General features: G+C 37.0%; 1 protein-coding gene across 2 annotated transcripts in view; it reads left to right on the top strand.

Moving 5' to 3' along the window:
- The window catches only part of B3GLCT (beta 3-glucosyltransferase), a 173,406-nt gene that overhangs the window by 122,853 nt on the left and 31,439 nt on the right, over positions 1-19,114 (top strand). For both annotated transcript variants that reach the window (XM_044441555.1, XM_044441554.1), the window contains 3 exons: positions 956-1,087; positions 5,034-5,103; positions 15,383-15,496. In XM_044441555.1, coding sequence (XP_044297490.1) covers positions 956-1,087; positions 5,034-5,103; positions 15,383-15,496 — 316 coding nt within the window. The remainder of the gene's footprint in view (positions 1-955; positions 1,088-5,033; positions 5,104-15,382; positions 15,497-19,114) is intronic.

The raw sequence follows: 19,114 nt of genomic DNA, 5'->3' as shown, positions 1-19,114 counted from the left end.
GTTTTCATCTGTGTCGATACCCTTCTGAATGAAAGCTCATTTCAGAATTAGTGTTGCTCCACTGCTATGTGTTCCACCTCCCTCCCAAGCAAAAAAGGCTTATCTTTGAAAAGAAAAAGGTAATGGTTGGTAGGACAAGGGATTTGCTGGTAATCTTGTTCCTGAACATGCTTTGTGGGCTGGGGGGGCATTTTCTACATGGACATGAATTCCTAAATTGAATTGGAAGGTAAGAGGAAATTACAAATCTCATGCACCACCACTATTTTCTGCATCTAGCAACCTCTCCCAAATTGTCCCCTAACTATTATTAGGAACTTAGAAAATCTTGTACCAGGTCCATCTAGCTCAGTACTGTCTACACTGACTAGCAGTGACTATCCAGTTTTATGGATTGGAGTCTTTTCACCCCTACCCGCAAATACCAAATTTGAATCTAGGATCTTCTGTATGCAATGCATGTGCCCTACCACTGCACTATGGCTCTTTCCCCTTCTCAAAGGCAAGACATTGTTGGATTAATTTCTTCTTCATTTGGTAAGGGAATGGAAGCATTTTACTGCTTTACATCTTTTTAGTTTCCTTAAAACAACCTGAGAGAATTTAAGGATGTTAGATCTTTTCTGGGAAAGCTGATGAAAATGAATGAATTTAGGGTAATCAGGAGTTTTCTAGTCATTTGACAATTTATCACTACTTTTATAGGTAGAAGACATAGTAGGTTTGTTTGCTTTTAACAGTGTGCTATGTCTGCATACATGGAAGTATTAGCATAAGCTCTTCAAAATTAGAAATTCCTTTTGCACAGCAGATTAGCAGGTCTGAATGTAATTCCCATATCTCTTTTGTACAGTCTTATGCAAGTTATTTGTGTAGCATATGGGTATCTTCAAAGTATGAGCATATTTCATTACTAATTGCTATCTACTGTATATTTTACATTATATTTTGAAAGATTGCATTGTATATCTGGGAGAAAGGCAGTGGACCACATCTCACCACAGTGACTGAGTTTTGTACAAGTGACTTGTATGCTCCCAATACTGCACACTGTGCCACCACATTTGTGAATTCCCTTCCACTTTGTGTAAGTATTTCCATTTTTTCCTGTAAAAGGTAGACAAATAAAGAGGGCTTATTCTAATACTTTCCTACCTGCTCAAAACTTTTCAGACTTAGGAACTTTGCAGGTTTCTTCAGATACATTTAATTGATTTAAATAAATTAAGACAGACATGAATGGAGGATTTGGAAGAGCAGAATGCTAATATTTATTTATTTATTTATTTATTAAAACATTTTTATGCCGCCCCATTCGCCGAAGCCTCGGGGCAGCTTACATTGTAGTTTGTTGTTAGGTGCTTCCAGATGGATGGCTTTTAACATTGCCAATCATTCCTCTTGAACCATATGTTAAAAGTAGAATTCTCATTGACTAACTTCAGGTAGTCTAATACTTTTTTGTTGTATATCAACCTCACAGTAGGCTCAACATACCTAAAGGAACTGTATTTTCCTCTCCCCTTTCATAATCGTTCCTGGTGCCACACAACACTCCCCTTACATTTTGAGGTTGATGCTTCTCAGCAGCATTTTAATACCCTATTTATGAGTGTGTTTAAAAAAAATTCCTGCAGTGCAGAGCAAGTAGATTGCAGCTTTACTCAATAAACATGGTTATGATGCTGATGTAAACCATGTCCATATTTGATCAGTTTTACAACTACCTAGGAAACTGACCTGCCTTTTCTAGTTAATTCAAACTTGTCGCTGGCCAGTTCCACCACCAAGCAGAACAACTACAGAATTTTGTTACATTCTTGCTTTCTCTGCTCTCTATACAAGTTTGAAAGGTCTCCTTTGATTCATTGTATTCAACCTGTTTGAAAGATAGAAGTTGCAATTAACAAGCAGTATGTCAGTTTTGCTTTCATTAAAAAGGAAAGAAAAGCAGCACTACTGTGTTTAGTGAGATATACGCTTACACTGTTAGGTCACAGAAACAGTTGGATAGTGAGGAAAGATTCACTTTGCTGAAGTTAAAATGCCCATACAAGTCAAAATACAAACAGTAGGGAAGGGAGGGTTTACCCCAACATGATATGCACTTTTCCCAAAGTGGCTACTCCCACTGTGCTTTGGTTGCACATTTTTCTGTCCACAGCTGCTGAAAAATTGCAGTGCTGTTCCACTCTTGACCTGATTTTCTTTGCAGTTGCAGAAAGATAGATATAATAGGGGGAAAGCATGCTGATTATAAATATAATCTGAACTCTTTATAAAGTTCTGTAAATGAAGCAGAGTGATTGCACAATAATATCCTCATCTGAAAGTACCCAACATTGTCTTTTTCGGTCATCAGCCATGTGTGTTCAGTCACATATCTGCCCCATTGCTTGTAAAGTAGGATGTGTGTATTCCTTATTCTGACATGAAAAGAAGTGTGTGAATAAAGCATGGGAAACCTGTTAGCTCGGGAGGAATAAATGGCTTAAAAGTATGTACCCTTCAGGGTTCTTTGAGAAGCTGGAAGGAACAGCTGAAAGCAGCAAAGAGGAAAAGAAGAGAAAGAACCTTGACTGGTTATTCTTCTGATCCATGAATGAATGTTGTTTTAATACTGGAATTGGTAATTAATGTTCATTTTTCTAATCATTATGTGGGATAACTAGGCTGCTTTTTAAAAAATGTTCAAATGCAGAGGATTAGGTGCAAATTCCCAGATTGCAGTAGAAATAATTTGTGACATGTCCAAGCTTGGTAGGTGGATAGCCACCTGAAAATGATGACTAGGTTGCCTGGCATGTTGGTTCAAAAAAGAAGATTGTAGCCAAGTCAATTACCCATTCTGGAACCCAGAGAACCACTCAAGTAGTACTGTGTAACCAAAAGAGCTTTGAGCTAGTTTTTCTCAACAGCAATGTCTCCTCCTATCACATGGCAAAACACTTTTGAAACTGAGGAGACATGCAAAAACAGATTGAAATATAATTGTTTGGACCTGTTATGAGAAGATAGAATTAGGAATTTGGAAAGGTATGAGCTAAAAAGAGCTAGCTCTTTTGGTGTTTTTGTTTTGTTTTTTCAGGGAACAGCCTGATCAGCTAGTATCACTTCCAAACAAAGTCAAGATGAATTCATCTATCATTAGTTGCAACTTGGTTTAGGGCCCAGGGACTGCAGGTGGCACAGTGGTTTAAACAGTGGTTTAAACCACTGTGCTGCTGGGCTGGTAAATTGAAAGGTCGCAGGTTCGAATTTGCACACCGGGGTGAGCTCCCGTAGTCTGTCCCATTTCCTGCCAACCTTGCAGTTCGAAAGCATGCAAATGCAAGTAGATAAAAAAGGTATCACTTCGGGTGTTTAGTCATGCCGGCCACATGACCACGGAGACTGTCTGCAGACAAACGCTGGCTCCCTCAGCTAGGAAATGGAGATGAACACCACCCCCTAGAGTCAGGCATGACTGGACTTAATGTCAAGGGGAAACCTTTACCTTTACCTTTACCTTTTAGTTTAGGGCCCAGTGATTTTAAAAGATCTGAATTGTAACTGAATTGACCTGATTCTATCCATTAACATGTAGAATATATCTTTTGCAAACTGAAAATTCTAACAATTTTAGGAGTGAAACCATGGGCAAACATTTCACTATAAACTTTGACAGAGATCAGATTTGACTGATGGGCTTCAAGCTAGCCTTCCTCACATTAAAATAAATTAGATTTTTTAAAAGTGTTTTTGACCAGGCTATAAAAACAATCAGGTGGCTAATGGTGTGAGTTGGGGAGCCCCAGTTCAAATCATGGTTCAGTCATGAATTAACTAGGTAGCCTTAGGCAAACCATTCTCTGTTGGCTCCAAGATCTCCTTCCTTGGTTTGCAGTATGGGGATAACAACCACATTTGTTCTAAGGATTACAAGATAATCTATGTGAAACACACAAAAATGCAAAGTGTTTATAATCTATCCATTGGTGGGCATAAAATATCTTTCCCCAGTGTTATTACTGATTTATTTTGTAAAAGCCTTTTAACCTCTTCAATCTCAATTTCATTGACTTCAAACCAAGGCTATATTAGTTCTGTTGGAAAATAGTTTGATACATAGGCATTGCCATTTTGCCTACTTAAACACCAGCATTCACTTCTGCTCAGTGGAAATAAGGAGGAATGCTCAGGGTGTGCTGTATTAATCTCTCACCACCACAACAAAGGATAGTATATAAGGTGCCACAGGATCATGTTCTGCAGTTCATTGTGTGTGTGTGTGTGTGTGTGTGTGTGTGTGTTGCTGAGACCACTGTAGTGCTTGGTCATGTCCTAACAAACATTCTTCTTGATGTTATGAAACATTATTATAGAAAGAAATCCTAGATCCAAAGAACTATAGTACTGCTTCCTTGTGAACATCAGACCTCCCATGCTTAAACAGCAACCTTTTTTTGAAATTGAGGGGTTTGTTGAGCAGTTTGTGATACAATTCTAATACTTGCCAATTGAAGGACAAAAGTTAAAGAGTCCCTTTGGGCTTGACTTAAAGTAGGCTTTTAATTTCTACTCATGGTAAAAATGTATAACACTTCAGAGTAAATGTATAACCCAGCCAAAAATAAAACTTCAAAGTTCTCCTGAATTCACTGGCAAAGTTAAGCACGTGGCTGCATCCCTCCTACTGAAATCAATGGGATTTGACAGTGCTTACCTTTTGGCAAGAATCATACTTTCAGTGTTCACACTGCTACAGTCAGATATTTCCTTTTGTTCATTTGCTTCCCTAATGTGTTGTAACTGGCTTCAATCAGAATTTCAATTATAATTTTAGATGAAAATGCTGCTAGGCAACATTAATGGCTTAAATAATTCAAATTTGAAGCTGTAGAAAATGTATTGTGTTCCACTGTCTTAAACTGCTTTTAATATGAGGTTGCGAGGTATAGAGCTATATTCTGAAGGTATCTTTTTACAAAGGCTTGTTCATGTAATCTAAACCTCAGTGGAAGAAAAACATGTGGATGGCATTTTATTTTTAGGGAGAGCCTGTGAAGAAAACGGATATCTTCGTTGCTGTAAAAACTTGCAGGAAATTCCATGGAGATAGAAGTAAGTTATGTATTTGCCATTTATGCAGGGGTTTTTTGTTAATCCCTATAAAATCTTGCAATGTGTAGTAGCATGTCTTTTAGAAATCGAATATTCACTTGTTGCAATGTTTATTTTGGAAATAGCTTATGGGGAACTTGTATGAAGAAGAGGGAAGGGAGTAGATGATTTTCACTGAAAGTGATGAGCCAACAAAAGCTTAAAAACTGCATGTTTTAAATCATTTTTGTAATTCCACAGGCAAATGCCAAAATAATTGCCCTGGTCTCCAAAAGCAGAGCTTATCAACTCACATTGATTTACATGAGCTATTTTGAACATTTTCTTTGGGCAACAGTGAGAAAATATACACTTTTCAAGAAGTTAATATGATCTTGAGGATACTTGGTCTTCAAGCTAGAAATCTACTTTGCCACCAGGAACTAACTGGGTATTCTTCAAGGGGAATGGTATTTTATTTTCTAGGATTATTGTGAGGCCATTAATGTGATGATTGCCATGTTCTCTGTAAACTTAGAATAGTATGTATAATTTTAAAAAGTCAATTACCAAAACTGGATTGTTGTACATTTTAAGTCTTTGAGGAACATTATTGCCATAAAGTGTAATAAGCAATGTTTATATGCTTGGTGCTATTCAGGTTTCATGGGTTGCTTGTACTGCAGATAAAAGCAAAGCAAAACACAAGCTGGTAACCATAGTCCTGGAACATTTTGAACTTTACTAAAGCACTTGGAAATGTTTGAATAAAAGAAGTACAGTAGACTCTCAACTGTCCGGCCTAATGTGGCAGAAGGGCAGGCCGGATAGACTGGAGTTCCATAAATGCTCACTTCCTATCCCACCCATATCATTAAAAACACCCTTTTATACCAAAACCTGCTCTTATTCATATTTTCTGACCTCTTAGTACAGGCCAGTACTTTATAAATGTTTGTTATGTACTGTACTGTACATTTAAGAAATTTATTACAGAAAAAGGAAGTCCAAGGATAAAAATATTGTACACATTTTAAGATAAATTTTATAGTGCCTAACTTAATTGCAGGAAACATAAAATCATGTACACTGTGCAGTATAAATACATACACTTTTAAAATAAACAAAACATTAACGTAAAATGTAGGCTTAAATCTTACAAAAATTATTTAAACTTATTTTACTGTTCATAGATAGTTATTTTTTAACTAGGCCGGATAGTACGGAGGCCGGATAGTTGCGAGCCAGATAGTCGAGAGTCTACTGTAACTGCAGCTTTAGAGTAAATATCTGTTGCCCTGGCCCACAGAAAACCAAGCTGTGCCTTTTGAGTTTCATTTGACTGTAAATCCCAGACTAAACATTATTTTGATCTATTTGTTTGTTTCCTGTATTTTATTTACAAGATTCATATACCATCCATAGTCTAGTATTTTCCTTCCTGTTTGAAATGCAGAATTAATGTTTAGGTTGTTTTTGGAATCAAGTTCTAAATTCTGTAGCATACTCCAGCAATAGTTTATTGGCTGCCATGAAGCTGGATTCCCTTACCTAATACCCACTAGTGAGAAAATGGGAAGTCAGACAATAACAGCAGTCAATCCGTTTGGTACTCAATTATTTTCTTCTACCTAACAATTGCTCAGTGGAAGCATCCAAGGAGTATGATGATCATACCAGGGCATAGACATTCTTTGACAAAAAGAGGGTGGCATGTAGGTTAACATGAACAAAAATATAAAACTGGATCAGGGAGGAGGGTCTTAAAAAGCCTTTAAAAGGACAAAATACTTAGTTGATGGTCCCAATCTTAATTTAAAATTCCGTCTTTATTCATTATGAGCAGAAGGAGCCATAGCTTTGACCCACAACAAGGTGGTGGAAAGGGCACTCTTTTTTAACCCATCATGAGTTATTTATACCATTTGAGCATCTAATGTTATGGAAGCTGATACACACATTTTCCGTCAAGATGTACATGAAATTGATGGTGGAGTCAGGTCGTTCCTTCAGATCAGTGGTTCCCAAACTCTGTCCTGCGGAAGCCTAGGGTTCTGCAAAAGCCTCATAGGGGTTCCATGAAAAATCTCAAAAATCAAATTTAAAATGGATTTTACAATGAAATTACACAAGGCCAACTATTTGATTGTCATTTGGCATCCAAACAGCAAACAAGGAAATGCATCACATAATTTTGGTAATTTGGTATTTATGAGGACTGTATTGAGTAGTTTTGGGGATAATCGAAATAATTCATTTGGGATATTAGCATATAATTGCTCTATTCATTATATTTAAAATGGTTTCTCTTTATTTACAACCCTACTACATTATGCTAAGCAATCAGGCAGTAGGAGCAGATGAAAGAAGGAAGAACATTGTGGGTTCATAATGCTTAGTAAAAATTAGGGACAGAGTTTGTGTTCTGCAGGAAATAAATGTCTTCAGAAAGGTTCCATGATGGCAAAACTTGGGGAACCACTGCTTTACATATACTGGTGATGTGATACTGAAAAAGAGGCATAGGTGGACAGTATACCTGAAAATCAGATACCTAAATTGACCATATGCCCACCCCATATACATTTGTGTATCATTGGCATTTTATTGCCATCCATCATAAAAATGAATAAAATGATTCAGGAAAAATATTAAACAGTATACAGTGTTACTAGTTGAATGATTTTTTCAGATTTATAGAAGGAATGGAATATAGCATACTTCTATTAAGCAGTGTGTTATAGAGTCAAACTGTAGAAATTAGTTGTTTAATTTTAGTAAGATTAAAGGGGTTGAGGAACAGCTTTGAACCAGATGGCTTTTCCTTTTAATCCTATTACTAATGGCAGCTGTCTAAACTTGAAGAATTTTGTTTGCATCATATCTGTCATGTATTTCATGCATCCCTTGGATATCAAATGGTGATTCGTTCAGTAGGCTGTAAGACAAACTAATGCAGATGTGTCCTGTGGTAAAGGAAATTGGCCTTCAGCTTTTTTCTATGCCTTCTTGACTACATAGCTAACATGTATTGATCTTATGTACAGAACAAATAACATTGTTCTGTAGAGAACAAATTTATTAGAAAGATTAAAAATGGATGTTCTGTAATTAGTTTTGTTGTGCTTTCTTAGTCTTTTGTGTGGGTGGGAGACATCTGGGTTTTCCTTGGTACCTGGTATGTGTTCCCCAATTACCACAGACTTTTCATGTATTTAAGTCCCAGATAAGCAAACAGCCAGGCAGGAGTTCAAATTCAGAAGACTCAGTCCAAGGAAAAATAAAAAGTGGTAAACAGTTGTAGAGTATAGCTTTAGACAGAATTCTCAGAGTTCAGAGTTACAGGTAGGAGGTTCTCTAATGTATAGGGAAAAAGTGGGAGGTTATTGGAACCTCTTTGTCACCTGATTTCCTGCAATATGTTGATTTAGGTCCCATACTCCACACAGGTACAGTTTCTGCATAGACTGAAGTCCTTGCATTTCTTTCATAAGAATAGCTGCCATAGTGCCATATCACACTTGTGTTTTATCTCGGGCATATAGTGCCTGATACTAAGTTTATAATACATGCTTCACATGCGTGTTAAGAAACATCATACTCTATCTAGCTGTTTCTTTATTTTCTCCTACCTTCCTTTTAGTAGAATTCATTAGCTCTACTATGCTATTGAATCTGTACACTCTGATCATTAATGATGATATCTATATGGGTTCTGCCATCATTACTAGCTTTGTAGTTTGGCTTCAGGTACATGACCAGTTTCTTCTTTTCTCTGACATTTGGTATATCTTCAGTCACTCTTCTTTAAACACCCATTTAGGAATGAACTGTACAGTTTGGTCTGAAGATTTTAACTTTGTTTCCATATATTTTTTCTTTGGATTGTTTGTGTACCATCCAGATATTTGCATGAGTATTTGACATTTCTGGGCATGGCATTTGCCTGTGATACCACCTGTCAGATTGATAGTATCCACAACTGGGAAAGAGTTGTACAAATAAAAGTGCAGAACATCTGAAGTTCGAATCTGGTTATATCCTTCCTTTCCTAGCAAGTGGCCCAGTTTGCATTACATGACAGTCCATCATGGACTGTTTAAGCCAGTTAACTGGTGTGTGCCATTTTCCATTTTAAATATGCAGCCCCCACTTAAACATTATGTCATGTGAATCCAGTGTCTTTGTGCTAACTAAGGTTTACTCCTACAACAGATCATGAGTTATATAGAAATTGTTTTAACCCTCACATAATCCATGTCACTGGGTTTGCATATCACAACAGCCCCTAAGCTAGTTTTACATGTGCACAATGGTGAGCTGCACCATGCCATGTAAACTGGGTCAATGTACCATGAAACTTAAATACCAGGAAGTCTGCTGCACTGTTTATCCTTTTGAGAAATTTTCATATACATATTCCTCTTTCCAAGGCAGCTTACAGTAAAGTAAATCTAAAATCAAAATAAAACGGCAATATAATAAAAACAACAACCCTCAGACATAAAATCTATTCTTCTTAATTTAAAACCTCAGGAGAATAAGAAAGTTCTAGCCTGTAACCTAAATGATAGTGCCAGGCAAACAAAGCAGAGTGTTTTAATAGTTTGTTGGGGGCTGGGTTCCCTCCTCCTTCCTTTCAATCAATGAACACTTACACTTTTTTTTTTTTTTGAAAAAATACTTTATTTCCAACATGCAGCCAGCAAAACAATAGTCAACAAAGGAAAAGCCTCTGAGCATAGAGTGGTTCGTTGAATCCAAACTATTTGTGGGAACCTTCCTTTTCAGTAACCTTGGGCTCAACCCAGGTGATAGGTGTTCCCGTGTGTAATCATATAAAAACAGAAATCATCTAATTGTAGTTCTGAAAAGATTCTGGTCACTGTGTATATTTTTGCTTAATGTGACATAACAAGCATGCAGGCAAGCTACCTGAGTTCGCTTAAACATAGCTTGGCATGATGTCAGAAAATTGTGTTGGCTGCACTGAAGAGTGAGATTAGGTTAAATGTTATGCTAATTTTAGTTAAGCAGTATTTGACTTTTTAAAATGTTTACCACTAATCAAACTGGTGTGTTGTAGTGATACAATTTTTACATATGATTAGGTTTTTGATGCAATTGAATAACAATCTGCAATTATTTTTTACTGATGAATGTTTCCATGTTCTTGATCCACACTGTGACTTTAAACGAATGGGGCTGATTAAAAAAAAGGAAAAGAACCCTTCTGTGTGCGAGCTCATCAAAACAAAGATGGGTTGAAAATAAAGCTATGGTTTAAAAATCCTTCATGGAACATTTTGAAGAGAAAACAGTTGAACTCACACCAGAAGATAATCTTACACTAGAAGATAAACTTACTCAGGAATGTGAAAAATTAATGGATGCTAGCTTCAGAGAGCTACTTTTATTGAGTAAGCAATTTATCTTCCTCAGATGACTTCTGTGCAGTATTAAGGTTAAGAATTTATTTACATGAAAATGAAATATTTTTCTAAAAAAATAGTGCTTCACCTTTGAGACATGGTAGATGATACCACTGATTCAGACTGTGTGACAAGGTCATTTTCTGTGAAGCAAACTGTTTTGTCTGTGCTTAGAGATAGTAGAATAGTTAGCAGAACACAGTACCACATCATGGGTTTATTTACCTGCAAGAAACTGCAGTGCATGCTGGCTGCCATTATGAATATGGAAGTCCCAGATCGCACCATGAATTAGTCAAGGATTGCTTAACCATTTAATAACCCCTGCCACCAGAGTTCACACAGCATGACAAATCATCATGACTCTCAGGCAGGGCTTGTATGTTCATAATGGTGGATAGAATGTGCCATGGCATCTGGTGGATTAATTAACCCATAATAGACTGTTGTGTCATCTGAACCAGATTAGTGTGTGTTTCCTTAAACAATAACACCAACACTTTCACACACATCGCCCAAAAACTCACAAAGGGCAAAGATTATTCTAATCATCATTGATAAGAGACTGGGCCCATTAAAATAAATGGAATTTAAGTTAATCATGACATTCCTGGTATGGCAATGTGTATGGGCAGCAGTGTGCCTGCTGCTGCTTAGCCCTAAAATCCCATGATTAAACACCTTGCTTGTTGTATAACATAATGTGTATATAAACATATTTTTAACTAGGCAACAATGTTGGAAAAACTGAACATCCATGTTTTAAGCACACTTTGATAATCCTTTCCTCCCCCCCCAAAAAACCCCCCCACCACAGACCAGATCATGAAATGCATAACTGACCACAGCCAATTAGTAATACATCAATACAAATGCAAGTCAACCTAACAATTGCCCCAGGGTGACTGTCCTCATTTGAATACCCCACCAGATAAACAAATGGGAAAACAGGCAGTCCTTAGATGTCCATGCCCTTTTTCCCTGACCACAGATTTACACAGTCCCCCCCCCCCCCCCCTTCTAAAAAGCTGAAATACTTCTCCTAAGGCTTGGTTTCTGACAGTAAGAGTTATAAAAAAATAGGCTAGCATTTTTAGCTTTGGCTCCATGCACCACTGAAATACAGCACCCAAGAGCTTCTCCAAATTTGAGCTTTGCTTTCAAGTTCAGAGAGGTTCAACATTTCTGTCCTACAGCAAGGAGTGTTGCAAAGCAGGAGAAAAACCAAGCCCTTGATGGTAAAAGATATCTCTCCAGTATATGAGCAGATGACATGTATCTCTGGTTGTTATAATGAAAAAAATGTAAGATTGCTATTCTCTCATAAAATAATAATCTGGAACAGATAGAAGTCATGTTGTTATAATCACTTTTAACTTTCCGTCAGAAGAGAAGAATATTCCAGGCATGCAGAGAGTTCTTTTTAAAACTTTATTGCAATGAAGGGAACAGAAAGGAATGGTTTCCTTCCCATTTTTCTGTTCACCTCAGCAAATGTTCACACACCCCTTTTGAACCCTGCTCCCGGCTGCTTGTTCTCTCCTCCTTTCCCCTAATTGGCTAGGGTACTGAGAGTTACATTCTTTCCGCCTGCCTACTCCAGCCCTTCTTCCCAATCCAGCCCTGCCCCTGGTGGGCTACAATATGCTCATTTTGTTCTGCCCAGCTTGTCAATAAACAATCAGGAAGTATTTGGCCCTCCTGCCTACCTGCCTGTTTCCCCATACCTCGTGCTATCTGATTTTGGCCCCTCCCCTCCTTCGGGCTAAGTAATTTTCTTTGTTACCTTTTCAAATTTCTTTACTCCCTTGTTTCAAATCATCCTTTCACACCTATCAATGTTTACACAAAGGTGATGAATTTGTTCTCCCTAAGGCAGGGGTCTCAAACTCTCAGCAGGCGGGCCAATTGCCGGGACGGGCAGGGCACGGGGGAGGGGTCCTGCGGCCTGCAAAGCGCCGGCGGTGCCCGGGCTGGCCGCAGGATGAGCGGCTCACCACCACCGTGGTGGTGGAATACTTGATGCGGCCCAGCCTCACCCAGACTCTACTTCCAGCGGCCCCCAGGTAAGTTGAGTTTGAGACCCCTGCCCTAAGGTCATAAGTTGCTTAGCTGCAAAAGTATAATCCACTTGCCTAAAGAAACCACAATCAGAGAAACAGGATGCAGAAGGAACGTAAATTTTTTTTACAGAAAAATATCAGGAAAGGGTGCTTGCTTCATTTAAGAAATTGCCTAAGATAAGAAATGCCTAAAGAAAACTATCATGTGATGCCTTGTTTACTCTGTAGTATACAAGGAGGACATGAAAATAGTTTGGGATCTCAGTTTGGAGTGATCCACTGTGTGTTCTGCAGAATGTTTTTTTGAAATCTTCACATCCCTGTTGTGTATTAATTGAGCTATACACACACCATGAATGCATCTGCATTTGGACAATAATTATACCACTTAAGATCTCAGATTGAATGATAATTCTGTTTAAATATGCCTGGTAAATAACCCTAACCTTTAATATATCAAATCAAAGATGTCACTATCATATTTCTTCCAAACATCTGTGCATAAGGAGTTTTACTGTGTTCTGGGAATGTTTCCTTATGTAACCTGTACAGAGGTACACAGCTGCCAGGTTTGCCACCACTGGAAGCATTAAAAATTTAATAGTCTTCTCTTTGTATATCTGACGTCAAACTACATTGTTGTATTGACTTTATATTTTGCATAAAACTTTTATGTAAAGTCATATTTTAAAGCAGTGCTCATTTTAAAAATCTACACCTTAATGGAAACCTTGCTGGAGTTTTCATTACCTTAAGAAACCATCCATTAAGAACTGCTCCCATGCAAATTCTAAAGCTGTGTCTACTGAAGGCTTTACTCACTGCACTTTTGTCATTGGTCACACTTCTAGCTGATTCTCATGTAAGCAAAAAAAAGTGTTCATCTAACTGTATACAAAAATAAATTGATACTTTGCTGTACAATTCTGAAATAATTATTTTTTTACCTATCCATCACAGAAGGCTCAAGAAATACTTTCTAGAAAAGACCAGAAGCCTCAGTGTTTGGAGTCTCACACTGGGGAAAAAATGTAGAAATAATAAACCTCAGTCACCACTTTAGTGTCACCTTTTTTCAACCTCCCAGAGAGTACTTAGTCCTTAGGAAATGGAGGAGGGCTGGGTTGAAACTGAACATTATAGCACAATGCTAGCTGTTGCCAAAGGTAGCCTGATACCTCTTATCCCTTTAAATGTAGCAATACTAAATGCATTGCTTCTTGTTGTTGCATTTCTATACCACCCAATAGCTTGAAGCTCTCCTGGCAATTTATAACAATTCCTAATTATACATGCAATATATGTACTGCACTGGTATAGTAGAATGTTGAACTAGGATCCAGGAGATCTAAATCCTAGTACCTCTTCTGAGCTGGGATTCTCCTTATCCTTCAAAGCAGATCTGGACAGAAAACCTTTTGACCAAAGTCTTTATTATGTTAAAGCTGACCAGCTATTCTGGTTTTGTAATAAGAAAGATACTAGCAAAATTGGGATACTGGCTATTGGGCAAATAAAGGTTCATGATATGACATTGATTCTAGACTGAATACTTCTCTTCCCTTCAAAGCCACAAAAAATGTTCTGAAAACATTGGTGAAAGTCTGTCTATTCACTGAAAACTCAGAGTCAACAAACTTTGAAGGCTGTTTTATAGGAGAAGTGGATGCAAACCTTATAGTTTCCACTTAGTCATGAAACTCACTGGGTGACTTTTGGCCATTCACAGAGTCTGAGCTTAGTGTTACCCACATATTTTTATGAGAATAAAATGGAGGAGGAGACTCTTGTAAGCTGTCTTGGGTTCTTTGCAAGAGGAAGAAAGACAAGGTATAATAAATAAATGACTTTACCCTAATTAGTAGCAACTGGTGAAGGTGTGCAAAGAAAGTTGTGACACAGCCCCATCATGCCATCCATTTTTTATTCCTAAATGTTATGGGAGATCAGTGACAAAGGAGAGCTCTAGCAATGCTGGTTGATCTCCGTCTCCCTAATCCCCTATATCATCCCCTTATGCCCTGGTACTATAGCATTGGAGTTAATCTTGCCAGGAAGCTGGACAACACTTGCACAAAATTATTGCACCAGTAAACTCTGTTTCCTTTCTTAAGGAGTTTGCAGGAGAAATCCCCTGTCCCATCCCATCCCCACACACACATGGAAGGAACTGTGTAGCAACATCAAATCATGGACTGTTTGGAGGGCAGCTAACACTGATTCTACATTTTCTTGTCTGCTTGTGTAAAATGGGTAATGGACCAGCACTTAGGTACATGTTAATAATGAGAGCAGAATGTTTTCAGTGAATAGACAGACTTTCACCAATATTCCAGAACATGATAGACTTTTTGAACAGGCATGATTCATTAGTAAAATAGCTCAGAAGTAATCCTTTCCTCCACTCAGAATCCTGTGCTTGAAGATTTCCTGGCTTATTTAACTCTGATTGCATATATTTCATCTGTGTTGTTTGAAATGTGCAAGTTTTTGCCTATTCCAAAACTTAGAAGCACACTTTTCTGGTGCAGACATAACATGAAATTGTCAATGAACCCAAACAATCTTCAATTGTGGTACAGGAGAAGAAAAAGAGATGGTAAGAGAATGAAGCGTGTTGGTTAGAGGCTCATATAAGGCTATCTTTGCTTAATAAACAGACATTTATTTACATAGTAAATGTATTACATCTATTTAAATGTTTTAAACAATTCTAGATGAGCCAATATGTCAGTTTGTCATGCATTCAGACATTAACATGAATATTGTTCCTCTTCCATCTCAAAATGCTTGTTCATTTTTCAGTACCCATTGTAAAGCAGACTTGGGAAGGAGAAGCGACCCTTATTGAATATTTCAGTGATTATGCAGAAAGCTCAATACCCACAATTGATTTAGGTGTTCCAAATACTGATAGAGGTGAGTTTTAATATTGTGTGACATTTCTTTGGGTAACAGAATGTTTTCACAGCAGAATATTGAAAAGTTGACAAGTTGCCTTGTGCTAGCTTATCTTCAGGTTAGAGTCCCTGGTGTTCCCTCTTAAGATGCAACAGGTAGGATTCATAGTTCTCCTTCATGGTACCTGTGACCCATACATAAAGGTATTTTTTAATTAATTGTGCAATACAGAAAACTCCCCAAAGAACAAAAAACAACAAAACTGAAAGATTACAAATTTTGAATAAAATGTACAAAAATCCATAGTTCTAATTATGTATATATATCTCTATATGTTAATAAGAGAACATTTTAATTAAAAGTTTAAAAATTATGCATAGTCTTTAACAAAGGCACTCCAAGTTATCCATATATTTATCAATGTTATGCCTAAAGACCATCCATTCAGTTTCTTTAAATCTTCCATGCATTGTTATTGTGAGTGGTCGTTAATCTTCATATGTGAGTCTTCTAGCTGGAAAAATGGTGTGGATAATCCCTTTATATTAACCTTGTGTTAAATTCTAAGAGATGGCCAGGTAATTCAAAAGAGCATGGATAGTCTGAATGTTAAAAAAACTATCCATCACAAGATTTATCTCAATTATTACCTCTTCCCAAAAGAAAGCTGCCATTGGGCATTGCCAGAACATATGAAGAAGAGAAGCATTAGCAGCATTGCATCTCCAGCACTTGGCCAGTTTATTCTTATCAGAATGTTGTTGTGGCATTCAGCATACTTGAAACGTCATTTTTTGCAGAATTAGGTGTTGTCTAGGATCTGTGGTCTCTTTCAAAATAAATAATAATACAAGACTCCTTTGATTAGGCAAGATGGGGTGCTCCAGTTAATTATTCCATTATTGATTTAGACCTTGTGTGTCATATTTATTCATTTATAATAAATATTTAAATAAATGAATTGTAGGCTGATCTAACTGTTCATCCTAGGTCAGTTCTTTCATACAGGCAGATCTGAAGCTGTAAAAGCAACAGGACCAAACCTGAATTCCAGCAAATATCTCAGTTGCATATACTGCCATGCAGTTGTAACTGGCAACTTATATTTAACACTCAAAGCAGAGAATGGCAGAAAATGGTTGTCAGGACTGACAAGCTGATCCAAAGTAAAAATCAGCCTGTCCATCTAAATCCATCAAACAAATGTTTTCTTGCTAGTTTTTTGATCTGGATTTCCCCACAAAGTTAGATTCGTGTGCAAAAATATGTTAAACAGCAGCTGACATAAAAATATATGCCAAAGTGATCTAACTACCACAGCTGGAGGGAACACATCCTCTGTTTTGGTATGACAAGATCCCAATGCAATTCACTTGGGAAGAGGATCCAGGAATGATCATTCCAAAACAAATCAGGAAGGAGAATTTAAGTAGGAGTAAAATCTAGTACAAGTCAACAAATAGGTCTAATGGTACAAGTAAAGGTCAGAAAAACCAAACCTACCCTCTTTGATTGAAAGTTACATCAGAGGATATTTGTTGTAGAGTGGAACCTCATAAAAATTGATGGAACAAAACATTAGTCTTCCGGTAATGCCTATAAATAAGTGTATTTACCTTACCCATACATGTAATTCTATTGATGCCAATCTGTCAGTGTCCCTTGAAATCTCATTAATCAGCTTACTCAAATTTAACTTAAATCATCTCTTGGGACAAGTATGCCAAGATAGGTAATAGACTTAGCCAAAGTCTAAATTGCAAATTGGATAACATACTGTGGAGTATATTATCTCTAGTAAGTCTAAGTTCTAAGATCAGCTAATAGAAAATAATTAGATATATGTCCAAAACCATTAATTGTCTACAACAAAGCCAGAGCAGGTAAATGGGGCTTGCCCCCACCCCCGTAAAAGAAAAAGATCATAAACTTGGAGAGTAAGGATTTTGTTGAATAGCACATACCAGGGGTTCCAAATATCCATTGGTCTTAACAATGCATATAGGAGCTTCATGTAAAATTTTGGCTCATTTCTGAAATTCTGGAGGAAAACTTAATTTTTTTCAATGTGGAAAAGATAAATTTTGGGTAAATTTTATTTAATCTATGAAATAGGGTAATAATTAGCATGGAGAGTATGATCTCTATTTGGTTAAGGAATTACTGTAACATAAGTAACATTGAATGCTGATAAGAGAGAACCCAATTAAAAAACAGAGTTGTACAAACAATGTTTGGAAACCAGAAACATGGAAAATGTTTTATAGCATTCAGTTGGAAATCCATTTGGACCAAGTGCTTTCCCTGTTTTCATATTAATTGTCTTTGTAATCTCATCTATCTCCAAAGGTACCATTAAAACTACCTTGGGACATATCAATATGGAAAATTACCTGAGGCAGAGGGAACAGTGACATCCTGTTCTAATATTTCACAGCCACAACTGTACAATTCTGAATAAAATGTTAATGTTTGTCTTTAGGATAAGTAAATATTTATTATCAAGTAAATTGTCAAGATAGCATTTTGATGTTTTTATTGTCAAAAGGCAGTTTACCAGTATTTTATGGGCCAGTTTTCCCAATGTGTCCGTCTTAAACTAGTGCAAATTCTATCAGTTGTGAAAAAAATATGCAACTCATATTTAACATGTCATACCTCTTGATAAAGTTGTGTGTTTGGGGAGGTAGCACACTGACTAATAAGAGTTTTCAGCCTATCACTTAGAACTATTTGTTATTCCTTTTAAAATATTTTTATAAGTAACTTAAGCTATAGCTTGAGCCTGAATGAAACTTCACTAACTTCCAACTTCCAATGCAGTGCAGCCTAAATTGGTTGTACCCTTATTGATATCAAAATATTCTTGTAGCTTAGCAAAACCTTGATTTCAAAAAGAATCACCATTCAACAAGGAAACAATGAGGTGCTAAAGACTATTTATTAAGATTATTAAGGTCCAGTTAGAACAACAACAAAAACATCAGGATTATGATGATGATCACAATCATAATGATTTATTGAACTGAAAACACAGTTTATGGATCAAATCACTACCCCTTTAAACTTGGTTGAAATGTCTGTTGCATAGACATCTCCTACTCATTTTCTTGTCAGCTGAAGTGCATCCACCCCTGCTCAATCCTCAGTCATATCACTGATTATTAAGATCAGAATTACCATTACTTAACATTGACAAGCTAAACAAGAAAACATAAGAAGTGCAACAGGGGAGAAAGAGTAGATTAAAACAGCAAAGAAGGAAGATGGCAAAATGCCTGGAATTTCATCCTGTCAAAGTATGTAAGCCATGGCCAAATGCCCAGGGTTTTCCAATCAGCTTTTGAAAAGTAAAATTAAGCAGCATATGAGCAGAATAGGTAGCTCAAAAACCTATAATGAAGGATTCTGCAGTTTCCGTTGATCCAAAGTTCTTTAGTTCATCTTGGAATTCCATTACAAATACAACAGGGTAAATGGCATCAAATTTCAGATTAAGTTCTCTGACCATGCATCATACTTTTGCAAGCTTCCTTTTTTGATCAGATATTTCCTTTGTGAAATACAGCAAAGCATGATTTTGTCATCATCTGGACTCCGTTGGAGCCAGCTGCACAGAGGAGGTATTTTTTAGTT

Source organism: Varanus komodoensis, unplaced genomic scaffold (genome assembly GCF_004798865.1).
Source record: "Varanus komodoensis strain SLA01 unplaced genomic scaffold, ASM479886v1 scaffold4, whole genome shotgun sequence".
NCBI lineage: Eukaryota > Metazoa > Chordata > Lepidosauria > Squamata > Varanidae > Varanus > Varanus komodoensis.
Note: the sequence above shows the minus strand (reverse complement) of the source record. Positions and strands in the feature narration are given on the sequence as shown.